General features: G+C 38.2%; 1 protein-coding gene and 1 long non-coding RNA gene across 2 annotated transcripts in view; one reads left to right on the forward strand and one right to left on the reverse strand.

Moving 5' to 3' along the window:
- Positions 1–12846, forward strand: part of LOC127210450 (uncharacterized) — a 138069-nt gene that overhangs the window by 12600 nt on the left and 112623 nt on the right. The window lies entirely within an intron of this gene.
- On the reverse strand, positions 2011–2958 carry LOC127210429 (olfactory receptor 6C2-like). Its single transcript, XM_051170108.1, has one exon. The coding sequence runs from the start codon at positions 2956–2958 to the stop codon at positions 2011–2013; it is 948 nt and encodes a 315-aa protein (XP_051026065.1).

Genomic DNA, 12846 nt, shown 5'->3' on the forward strand with positions numbered 1-12846 from the left:
TTTTAACAACTTGGCCCACATTACTGTCATGACAACTGCTGGTTCTCAGTAAACCTCCCCAAACTCATGCATGGTTTTCACAGTTTCCCCGGAAAAGAATTAAAAAAATAAATATTTCATCACAGAAAATACTTACATAAGGCACAAGCACCAGAAATTAAAGTTAGGAACATGGCATGCTGTTTTTTTGGTAGACAACTTTGCATGTATCTGTGAGGTATTCTGAAAATACCTCTTACATCTTACGAGACTTCTAAGCTGCACTTCCCAGCTATAGCTAGCAATGTGCCTTGGAGTCACTTAATACGTAATCTAAGACTGCTAACCTATTGTGTGATAAACTGTTCTATGAAACTGCCTTAAGAGAAAGATGTAAGACCCAACTTTACTTGCCTTCAGTTTTTTGTGTATTTAACGTTTACAACCTAACTAATGCATAGCTGCAATGTTAAGCCATGTGCACTTCCATGCCCCCAGACCCAGACAATGCCTGTGTATCATTTGCTGAAAGCAACAACTTCCTGAGATCTACCATAAAGGTTGAAAGCAACCATTTATGGATATTGGTTGGTAAACAATGTTGCTATCTGGGTTGGTTGGAATCAGCTGGAGCGAGTGACTTAATCCCCTTAAAACCCTGCTCAAGTTCCCTGTGATGATCCCATTCCTTTTTGTGTTGTTCAGTAAAGACAGAGTGAAGCCTGTTAGGGACAGACAGGCACACTGGCAGTCACATGACAGACACAGAGAGCACATACAGGAACACATAGCTCATGTGACAGATCCACACATACATGTACAAACACACACAGAATCACAGAGTCCCACACATAAAGAGACAGGCACAATCAACCAGACAGACAGACAGACAGACACAGATACTGATACATGTACAGATTCAGACTAATGCGACAGACAGGATGGAAGACACCGGGAACTTGGTATAGGGAGTTCAAATTTGGATTCGTGATCTTGGTTAAATGACACCAAGGGAAAGTGCTTTTCTTTCTTTCCTTAATGTGACGCCAGTGTGTTATTGGTGACTCAGAGCTAATCACCAATGCATATAGTCTGCACACACATCTAGCAGTTGCCTTGATCTTTCAACTCTCTTCCCCGAGAGTCACCAAGAAAAGTCCCATCTCAAAGGAAGGCTCAGTTCCCCGACTTCGCCCCTCTCTATAAATTTTCTACAAAACGGATCGAGTAGTCTCATTTCCTTTTGCTTTCCCCTTTGCATTGCACAGTGGGGGCTCTTCAGAGGAGTGTGTTACACAGATGCACACGAACTTCTCAGATACTGATCTACTGATGGCACTGGGACAAGTCCCCAAAAAGCCTGAATTGGCAGCAGGAAGTGACTTGAACTTTGCGTTCAAGTTCTCTGTGGAGAGATTGTAATAGAAGATGAGATAGCAGGACAGAACAGGAAGGGAAGATATTTAGTCTTCGGAGAATGGAAGCACAGTTGCCCGCCAAGTAGTGGGTGGCTTGTCAGTGTGCCCTTCATGTGTGTTCTGAGATAAACCAGTGAAATATCAATAGCTGGAAGTTGTTATTGCTCAATATTGGGACTTCGATCATATTAAAATGCTGTATAGGTTTTTAAAAAGGAGTCTTTACTTATTTTTGATGAATCAGGACTAGAGGTTGATGTATATTCCCAAGAAGTGAGACATAATTTAGTGAGCGAGACATAGGTATTTAGATTCCACATGTTGAGAAGGCCATATGGCCAGAGGCACAACCCTTATTATTTTTGCATGTCTTTTTTAGGATACTTGAAACTTATGCAATCTAATCTTTGAATAATACAATAGTTGAAGAAATCTAAGTAAAATAAACTTCCAAGAAGTTGAAACAATTTACTTGATTTTTTTTTTTTTTTGGATTATAAGAGAAAACTGTTCTTAGGAAAAAATTATCTCGAATCTATGTGATGGGAGGAAAACACACACTTTCCAGTTCATGGGTGCTGCTCACGACCACTGAGACAGTTAGCCTGAAACCTTACTTCTTTGTGAGAAACGCGACTCGTTTTACTGTGTCTTTGAAAGCTTCTTTCACTTGCTTGTTTCGAAGTGTATAAATGAATGGGTTAAGCAAAGGCGCAACTGATGTCGTGAGCACGGACACAACCTTATTAATGGCCACCCCTTCCTTTGCTGAAGGTTTGACGTAGATGAAGATGCAGCTGCCGTAGGTGATGGAAACCACGATCATGTGGGACGAACAAGTGGAAAAGGCCTTTTTCCTCTGCTGGGCGGAAGGGAACCTGAGGATGGTCCTGATGATGTAAGCGTAGGACAGGACCACGCACACTAGAGTAATGATGAGTGTCAGTATGGCAAAAGCCAGGACTATTTTCTCTATAAACGCCGTGTCTGAGCAGGTTATCTGTAGAATGGGAGAGGCATCACAGCCAAAATGGTCAATCACGTTGGAGTCGCAGAACTCTAGCTGGAGGCCTATGCCAAGAGGCGGGAGGATGATCAGCAGGCCAGCAAACCAACAGGCGAGGACAAGAACCGTGCACACTCGGTTGTTCATTAAGGTGGTGTAGTGCAGGGGCTTGCAGATGGCTACATAGCGATCATAAGACATGGCGGCGAGGAGGAAAAATTCTGTTGCTCCGAAGAAAACAACAAAAAACAACTGAGTGGCGCAAGCATTGTAGGTAACAGTGTTATCTCCTGTCGCCATCATGTACAGGAATCTGGGAATACACACCGTGGTGAATGAGACTTCTAAGAACGAGAAATTTCGGAGAAAAAAGTACATGGGTGTTTTAAGATGGGGATCCAGAAGTGTGAGCGTGATGATGGTGAGGTTCCCAGCCACACTCAACATGTAAGTGAGAAACAAAAACAGAAAGAGTAGAACTTGTAGTTTGGGGTCATCCGTCAACCCCAGTAGGATGAATGTTGTTATGGTTGTATGATTTCTCATCCCTGTCATGCCAAGTCACGAGCGTCTGAAGAGAGTTGTTAGAAGGACCTGGAAATGCAGCCTAAACAAAGAGTTCAGAGTCAGTGAGCTTGTAAGCATGCAATTTTCTTTCACTTGAGGATCAACTTGGTGATGTAGCTAAGCCTCCCGGTGTCCTGGGTGGCTCCTATGCAAATAACTCTATTGCTCTTATTTACATAATTCTCCAATATTTCTACATTATCTACATTTTAATAAAAAAAACCACACAAAACACAAATCATGTTTGTGTAACATACAATGGCCTCAGCTATATTGCCTCACGGTTATAGACTGTACCTTACATTTCCTAAAAGAAGTCTTGGCAACTCTGGAGTGTTCTTTACTCCACATTCGTCTTTAAAAAATTCTTTATTTCCACCACTCTATTTCTCTATGCTCTATTTCTCAAACAAAGGAATGTCTACTAATTGGAATTTTATGTTGGTAATTTTATCTTGCTGTCATTAGCTAACAGCAGCATTACATTTTAAAGTGACAAATTTGTTATTTGAATTTGGATTAATTTTAAATAAGGAGATGGAAAGTGTAAAATGCAGTGTTGTACTTTGTCATCCCTGTATTTGATAATGGAAAACATTTCTTTATTAAATTGTTTGAGGTTGGTAAAGTGGTGTTGTAAGGAAACATGTTCTAGAATCTGTACACAAACCTGATCTATCTATCTATCTATCATCTATCTATCTATCATCTATCAATCATCTATCTATCATCTTCTACCTATCTCTAATCTATCACCCATCCTACCTACATTGTTCAGTCAAACATATAGGAACTCTGGACCCATATAAACCAGTAAACAAAATCATGAAAACACACTACCTCTCTCTCTGGAATTCATCACTGTCCATTTTAGTACCGCTAACCAGTCCAAGGGTCTCTCTACTCAATTTTATTATTTCCAGGATCAGTATTATATTGGCTCAGTCACATCTCCTTTTCTTCATGTCAAAACCTAACCCGCATTGAAATTTGCTTTTAAGCAGCTGTTCTCAGATGTTCACCTTGTAAAAGAAAATGTGAGAAATATATATTCATAGTGAAAACAATAGTTCATAATAAATAATACACTAGGCTAGTGGTTCTCACTGTTTGTAATGCTGTGACCCTTTAGTAGAGTTCCCCATGTTGTGGTGACCCACACCATAAAATTATTTTCATTACTACTTCATATTTGTGATTTTGCTACTGTTATAATTGTAATGCAAATGTCTGTGTTTTCTGATGGCCTTAAGAGACCCCTGTGAAAGGGTCATTTGACCTCTAAAGGAGTCATGACCCACAAATGGAGAACAGCTATACTAATCTATAACTTTTTGCATCATTAGTAGAAATTAATTATTCAACTAACACTTTTAGATTAATTCAATGCCTTATTGATAAGTCATACAAAATTCTATATTAAAGGAAAAATTTAAAAAATCATAATTTCTGATATTTTAAAACATCCTTCCCAGTGTAGCAAAATGTGTTTCTTTTTTCTTGAACATCCATGATGTTGTAGGTTTCTTATTTTTCCTATTGTTCAAATAAATAACTAAATAATTAACAAGTATTCATTATTTACAGATCATAACACTGAGACTAGGAACAAGTTATTCCCAAAAGGATCTCGAAAGCGACAACAGTAGCAGATAATATTTCATTTTCTGTGACATAGCAACACAAGATTGCAACATAGGCTTTAAGTTTAGTGTGACAATGATTCTATTTTTGTTTCTTGACACTTGTTTTTAGTTATCCTGGCAGCTAGTAATAATTTCTTCCGTTTATTCAGACTGGTTTTCTGCCAAAGTTGGCAGTCAAAGCTGTCCTCAAAATATGTGTTAGCAAAGCACAGCGCTCTGTTCTCACAGGTTTTGGAAGGGGAAGAACTGCCCCTTTCCTTGGCTACTGGGAGAGTATCTTGCCATGTATTTGCAGGAAGAAGACTGACAGATAGTGCTAGACTGGGTTAATTTATAATTTCCTTCCATCCTTCCTTTTCTTCTTCTTCATCTCTTTTCTTCATTTAACTGTATAATGTTTAAAAACTTTATGACATCCTTTAGCATTCTCTTTCTAGCCCCCTTCTGCACTATTTCTTCCTTCCTATCAGGATGTCTATTTTTCTGTTTGCTAGGAATGAGCTCTGTTCATCACACGTGTGTGTGTGTGTGTGTGTGTGTGTGTGTGTGTGTGTGTGTGTGTGTGTGTGAGAGAGAGAGATTCCTGGGATTTGTGCTTTAATATAAATTAAACTGCTAAGTTCTAACAGTGCTGCTAAGCCCGTGCTAGCTGATCCTTTGCCTGTAACCTCAGGTTATACACTAGTAGGCTCACCAGTGCCCTATGTTAGGCTAGGAAAAAAACTCCTGGGAGTCAGAGAGTTATTTACTTTTGTAGTTTGTATCAAACAGAGCTGGAAACAATTTCATCCAATGAGCAATAACCTTTACCTCTCCCCTGTAAATACTGTTTCAATTAGCATTAGCAGACATTCCCCAGTGGTTTAATCTATGTAGAACCACACAACCAGTTTGGGAGTTCTAAGAGGGCTTAAGAATCAGTTTCTTTCCTTCATAGATTCTCTAATTATTGAATTTTAAAATATATTTAAGACATTTTGATCTTATACGTTTAGAATGATTGTTTGGGCTCAAGAAAAGTTAGAGTGCTGCATCTCTCCCTGAGTGCTGAAATGATTTTAGTACCTGCTGGCATGAGAGGCTTCTTCTAATTTCTGACACAGATACTGTTTGCATCTTTGACAACAGGAGTTTCTTTTTTTTGAGAAGGTAGTGTTTTTTCATAGTTTATATATTTCTATTATTGACTGGTCTTATAAACTGGTCCGTATTGTTAGGAAAAGGAAAGAGTGACCCACTGCAGAAAAATCCCAGCTTTATGTTTCTTCAGACTAACGATTTATCAGAAATGACTGCCAACTGCTTTCCTCCCCTTTCTCAAGTATCAGTTGTAATGAATTCCAGGTTTAAAACCTGTTTTATGCCCTGTCTGCATTTTTGAGAATACGGTAATGAAATCTCACAACAATTCATACTTGCTTTTTGACGATTACTCATTGGAGGTCCTGGAGAGAAGCACAATTTGTGGAGCAGTGTGGCTGGTGAGGAGGGTTGCCTGTGTCCTGTCCCCAGTCCTGTCCACCATCGCAGTCTTCACACAAGCAAACAGCTCTCTCTCTGTGTGTCTCTGTCTGTCTGTCTGTCTGCTAGATTTTCATTGCTCCTTCTCTGCCGAGATCAATCTTAAGCCTCCTTCCCTCTTGCCACATCTAAAATTACATCTTACACTAGATTTCCCAGCACTCTGTTGGAGGAGTGAGTAGTAGTTGCAGGGTGGGGAGGGAGCGTAGACAGGCTTCCCTGTGGTTTCTATGTTTTATATTGCTACCAGCACACACAGAGTGACTGCGTGAACAGTCCTCAGTGACTCAATTTCAGAAGTTACTAACAAGTTGATGGCGGTGTAATCCGCCTTGTGAAAATCTGTAGAGCAAAGGGACAATGTCCTCAGAGACCTTGAGGGTGATTTAATGTCACCTGAATTCTGTTTGGGCTCCTTCATGGAGTATACGTTTCTCTTATGATTATTTTCTTTCTGTGGAGCTAAGGATGACCTCAAACTTATGGTTTTGCTCCATTGCTGGGTGGTGGGATTAGAGGAATGCTCTGCTATGGTCAGCTTATGTTATACATTATTTATATTAGACACAAATACAAAATGAAATATTTACTCTAAAGAAAAATAAAGAAAAATCTATGTTTTATATATGCAAATACTGAAAATCAGAGCTGACCAGAATCTCTCACTGATGAAGTCCCTCTGATCAAGGATGAAAGTTTAACTTTAAAAAAAATTATTTATTTATTTATTCACTTTAAATCCTTGTTGTATCCCCATCTCTCCTCACCTCCCAGTCCCACCATCCCCCCACTCTCTTCCCCTGCCTCTCCCATATTCCTCAGAAGAGGGGAGTCCATCTTTCCACCCACCCAAGCCCATCAAGTTGTGTCAGGACTGAGTGTGTCCTCTTCCTCTGTGGCCTGGCAAGGCAGTCCTGCCAGGGGGAGATAATTGAAAACCTGAGAAAGAGAGTCTATGTCAGAGAGAGCGCTGGTTCCCCTTACTAGGGAACCCACATGAGGCTTGAGCTGCCATCAGCTACATCTGTGTAGGTGACTTAGGTCCAGTCCATACAAGGTCCTTGGAATGTTTATCTTAGTCCCAAGTTTCCATTTCCTTGGCAAGTCATATTATGGCTTCTCCCAATACTTAAGAGGCTTGTCAACCTTTAAGCTTCAAACTTGGTGATTTCATCGTGCTACCCTGATTAAAATTTCATAATATCCCTTCCTGTTTTCACTTTTAAAGATAGGCAGTAAAAAAAAAAAACTCCTATAAATATTTGAGGCAACAAGAGACATTTTTTTTCTTCAAGCATTGAGATGAAAATTATTCACAATGGAGGTGAATAACCTTTATTTCCTTTGACTGTCTCTCTGCTTCTCACATTGGTCCTTGTGTCAGGTTTACTATTAGGTTTGTTTGACATTGATTTGTATGCATTTCTCATATATTTTGGATATAAACATCTTATTGGAAATTTGTTTGCAAATATTAAACAATTCTTTGATATTTCTGAGATGGGCATATATAATCAAGGTTGGCCTTGAACTCATGATTTCTCAGTCTGCTTCCCAAATACCAGGATCACTAGCTCTAGTTTGTAAACCCATTCCTTAGGTTGCCTTTCAGTGTGTTGGTTGTTTGCTTTAGTGAATGAAGCTTAGTTCAATACAAACCTACTTGTCTATTTGCTTTTATTTTTAGATCTAAAACAACGACAAACAGTAAAAGATTTGCCTGTTTTCTTCTAGTAGTTTTATGTTATCATATCTCAGCATTTAAATCTCTAATCCATCTCAACTTAATTCTCATGGTCATGAAAGATAGGGTGTGCTAGTTAGTGTTTTAAATTTGTTTTATTCTTAAATGTGCATAAGTGTTTGTCCACATGTATGCCTAGCTACCATGAGCATACCTAGTGTTCTTGAAGGCCATAAAAGGGTGTCTGATCCCCTGGGATTGGAGTTACAGATGGTATGAGCCATCATGTGGGTTCTGAAAAATCACACCTGGGTCTTCTGGAGGAACATACAGCGATGTTAACCCTTAAGCCATTTTGAAGCCCTTGCTGGTTAGTTTTTGTCAACTTGACACAAACCTAGATGTGTCTGAGAAGAGGGAATCTCAATTGATGAACTGCCTCCTGGTAGCAGGTCTTTGGGACATTTCCTTGATTAATGATTGATGAGGCAGGGCCATCCCATTGCGGTGGTACCGCTTGGGCAAATGGTCCTGGGTTGTATAAGAACACTAGCTGAGCCAGCCATGGGGAGCAGCATTTCTCCATGGTTTCTGCTTCACTTCCTGTTTCCCGGTACCTGTCTTGCCTTGAGTTCCTGCTTTGGCTTGACTCAGTGATGGAATGATTGGGATATGCAAACTGAATACACTCTTCCCCCTACAAGTGCTTTTGATCATGGTCTCTGTCAGATCAATAAAAAGCAAACCAGAATGAAGGGTCTAATTTTATTTGCTTGCATATGCAGTTTTGAAAGAAACATTTATTAGAGAGACAATTCTTTCACCACTGTCCATTTTTTGGTACTCTGACCAAATACTGATTTACTGTATATTTACATATGCTTTTGTCTCTTTTTTTATTTATTTTTTATTTTTATTTATTTATTTATTTATTTATTTATTTATTTATTTATTTTTATTTTTTATTTTTTTGCTTTTGTCTCTTGAGCCTTCATTTTTTTTTTTGTACTTGTCTATGTGTTTACTTTTTTAAATGCCTGTTCCATCTAGTTTTGATTGCTGTATCTTGGTACTATAACTTGAGATTATGAAGATAGGTTCAGATTTTATTTTTGAGATTGCTTAGGGTAAACATTCTGGTTCCATTTAAGGATTAGATTTATTTTTATTTTTTTGCATCTCTATGAAAAGTGATATGGTGATTTTGATAGTTATTGTAATTAATAGTGTATTAGTAATATTTTGGTAAGTGTTAAAACACCATGATGAAAAGTGACTTATGGTTCCAGAAGGAGAGTCTGGAGCAGGAAGCAGAGGCGATCACATCTTTAATTACAAACCTGAAGCAGAAAGAGTGATTGGAAGTGGAGTGATGAGGGAGAGAGAAACATGTTTTTTTGTTTAGATCACAAGTGGGTGATGAGAAAGAGACTTGTGAGAGAGCAGGTGATGTTTATTCCCCTTAGAAGTTGAACCACAGTGCAGGGGAGATTGGTTGTTACCAGGTGAAAAACATCCTTGAACAGATGCTGAGAGGAGATATAAATGTGAGCCAAAACCAGGAGGCGTGGTCTTTGGAGACTTGGGATAGTTTTGGCTGTTCATCACTCCACTTCAAGATGCTCCTAGAGAGAACCACTTGAGGGAAGGCTTCGGGGCTCCGGGCTCCAGCTGAGGTTTGACCCTTGGCTTTTGTTGCTTGGGAGATTTTTAAAGACTGCTTCTAGTTTTTAGGGATTATAGGACAATTTAACTTGCTTACTGATCTTGATTTAACTTTGGTAAGTGGTATCTATCAAGAAAACCATCCATTTTGTTTAGATTTTCCAATTTTGTGGAGTATAAGTTTTTAAACTAAGACCTAATGATTCTTTGGATTGCATCAGTGTCTGTTGTTATGTCTCCCTTTTAATTTCTGATTTTCTTAATTTGGATACTGTCTCTCTGCCTTTTGGTTAGCATGGTTAAGGACTGACAAACCCTTATTGATTTTCTCAAAGGCCCAGCTCTTGGTTTGTTGAATCTTTGTATTGTTCTGTTTCTAATTTATTGATTTCAGTCCTGAGTTTGATTATTTCCTGTTGTCTACTCCTCTTTGATCTGTTTGCTTCTTTTTGTCCTAGAGCTTTCAGGTGTGCTGTTAAATTGCTTGTTTGGGTGCTTATTGCTATGAACTTTCCTTTTAGCACAGTTTTCATCGTGTCCCGTAAGTTTGGGTATGTTGTGCCTTCATTTTCATTAAATTCTAGGAAGTCTTAATTTCTTTATTTATTTTATCCCTGACACAGTGGTCATTGAGTAGAGAGTTGTTTAGTTCCAATGAGTTTGTAGGTTTTCTGTTGTGTTGAAATCCAGTTTTAATCAATGGTGGCCCGATAAAATACAAAGTGTTATTTCAATTTTCTTGTATCTGTTAAGGCTTGCTTAGTGACTAACTATGTGGTCAATTTTGGAGCAGGTTCTGTGAGGTGCTGAGAAAGTATATTCTTTTATGTTTGGATAGAATATTCTATAGATATCTGTTTGGTCCATTTGATTCATAACATCTGTTAGGGGTATTATTTCTCTGTTTAGTTTCTGTCTTGATGACCTGTCCATCAGTAAGAGTGGGGTGTTGAAGTCTCCTATTCTTAATGTGGGAGGTTCAATGTGTGATTTAAGCTTTATTAATGTTTCTTTTACAAATGTGGGTGCCATTGTATTTAGGGTATATATGTTCAGAAATGAGATACCATCTTGGTGGATTTTCCCCTTTATAAGTATGAAGTGTTTTTCCCCATCTCTTTTGATTACTTTTGGTTGAAAATCTATTTTATTAGATATTAGAATGGCTACTCCAGCTTGCTTCCTTAGGTCTGTTTTCTTGGAAAACCTTTTTCTAGTTCTTTACTCTGAGGTAACGTTTATCTTTGTTGATAAGGTATGTTTCTTTATTCAGCAGAATGATGGATCCTAGTTTCACATCCATTCTGTTAGCCTTTGTCTTTTTATTGGAGAACTGAGAGATATTAATGACCAATGATTTTTTTTCTGGTACAAGGAAGTTTATTTGGAGTAAGGAAAGGGAAGGAGTTAAAGCCTGAGTGAGCCATAAGGGCAGAGAGAGAGAGTGAGAGACAGATCAGGAGAAACGCATAGACAGATGGACAGACAAACAGACAGAAAGACACACACACACACACACACACACACACACACACACACACACACACACAGAGGGGGCGGGGAATGCAAGACCAAAATTTTCAATTCCTGTTATTTTGATGGTGGTGGTGGTGGTGGTGGTGTGTGTGTCCATTCTTTTGTTTTTGCTGGTGTGGAATTATTTATCTTCTATATTTTCTTAGATGTAGTTTACCTCCTTGGGTTGGAGTTTTCTAGTAGTTTCTGGTTTTGTGGATAGATATTGTTTAAACTTGGTTTTGTCTTGGAATATCTTACTTTCTCCATCTGTGTTGATTGAGAGTTTTGCTGGGTATAGGAGTTGGGGCTGCCATCTATAGCTTCTTAGAGGCTGTGAGATATCTGCCCAGGCTCTTTTGGCTTCTAGAGTCTCTTTTGAGAAGTCAGGTGAATTCTGATAGGTCTGCTTTGGTAAGTTACTTAACCTTTTCCCCTTGCAGCTTTTAATATTCTTTCTTTGTTCTGTAGGTTTAGTGTCTTGTTATGCGATGGGAGGATTTTCTTTTCTGGTCTAATCTAATTGGTGTTCTGTGTGCTTCCTGCAGGTGTATAGGCATCTATTTCTTTAGGTTAGGGAAAATTTCTTCTATACCTTTGTTGAAGATATTTTCTGGTCTTTGGAGCTGGGACTTTTTATCTTCTTCTATTCCTATTATTTTTAGGTTTTGTCTTTTCATAGTGTCCCATGTTTCCTGGATATTTTGTGTCAGAAATTTTTTAGATTTAGCATTTTCTTTGACCAATGTATCAGTTTCTTCTATTGTATCTTCTATGCCTGAGATTCTTTCTTCCATCCCTTGAACTCTGTTGGTGATGTTTACATCTGTTTTTCTTGTTCTCTTTCCTAGGTTTTCCATCTCCAGGATTCCCTTAGTTTGTTTTTTCTTTATTACCTCTACTTCAGTTTTAAATGTATTGAACAGTTTTATTCATTTCCTTAACCTGTTTAATTGTGTTAACTTATGTTTCTTTAAGGGTTTTATTTATTTTCTCTTTACAGGCCTTTATCATCTTTATAAGACTGGATTTAAGATCATCCCTTTTCTTATCTTGGTGAGTCTAAAATTATGAATATGAGTAAATATCTATCATATCTCATCTCTATCAACTTAAAACATCTATCTACACCTAAAAACATCTTAACCCCTAAACAACTAAGTTTAATTATAAGAGTGAAATATCTGGCCCTCAACCCCATCAGGGACTTGAGAAGGAATAGAACTTAATTACCTGAGCAAACAGGAAGTGCAGGTTAGCAGCTTCCAAAATGAAAAAAACGACAGAGACAATTTGTTGCCTGAAGAGTCACCCAAAACTCTCTATAACATTGTAGCATCATCTTCAGCCTTCTGGACCAGCTTCGTTTTTTTCCTACACTCTGTTGGCTGCCGTTTAGTTTTCTCTTCAGTCCAAAATATTGCTTTCAATATTGTGTTCAGAATTATTTTTTGAAATGTGAATTTTTACAGGCCTGTTTGTAGCATGGAAAGTCTTTTCTTTTTTTAGACTATGGCAAATAATTTTTCTGGGTGCAGTAGTCTAGGCTGGTAGCCATTTTGTTTAGAATTTGGAGTGCTTTACTCCAGGTTCATTTGACTTTCAGAGTTTCCATTGATAAATCAGCTGCTATTCTGATGGGGTTTTCGTTTTATGTGACTTGTGCTTTTTCCTCTTGTAGCTGTCAATATCTATATTTGTTCTGTGAACTTAGTGTTTTTTCTATGATGTTTTCTAATGGAGTTTCTTTCCTGCTTTTGTCTGGTTGATGCTCTGTGTGGGTTTTTTTTTTTTTTTTTTAGCAAAAACTGTATGGGTGTATCTTTCTTTAGTCTGAGGAAGCTT

Source organism: Acomys russatus, chromosome 28 (assembly GCF_903995435.1).
Source record: "Acomys russatus chromosome 28, mAcoRus1.1, whole genome shotgun sequence".
Classification (NCBI taxonomy): Eukaryota; Metazoa; Chordata; class Mammalia; order Rodentia; family Muridae; genus Acomys; species Acomys russatus.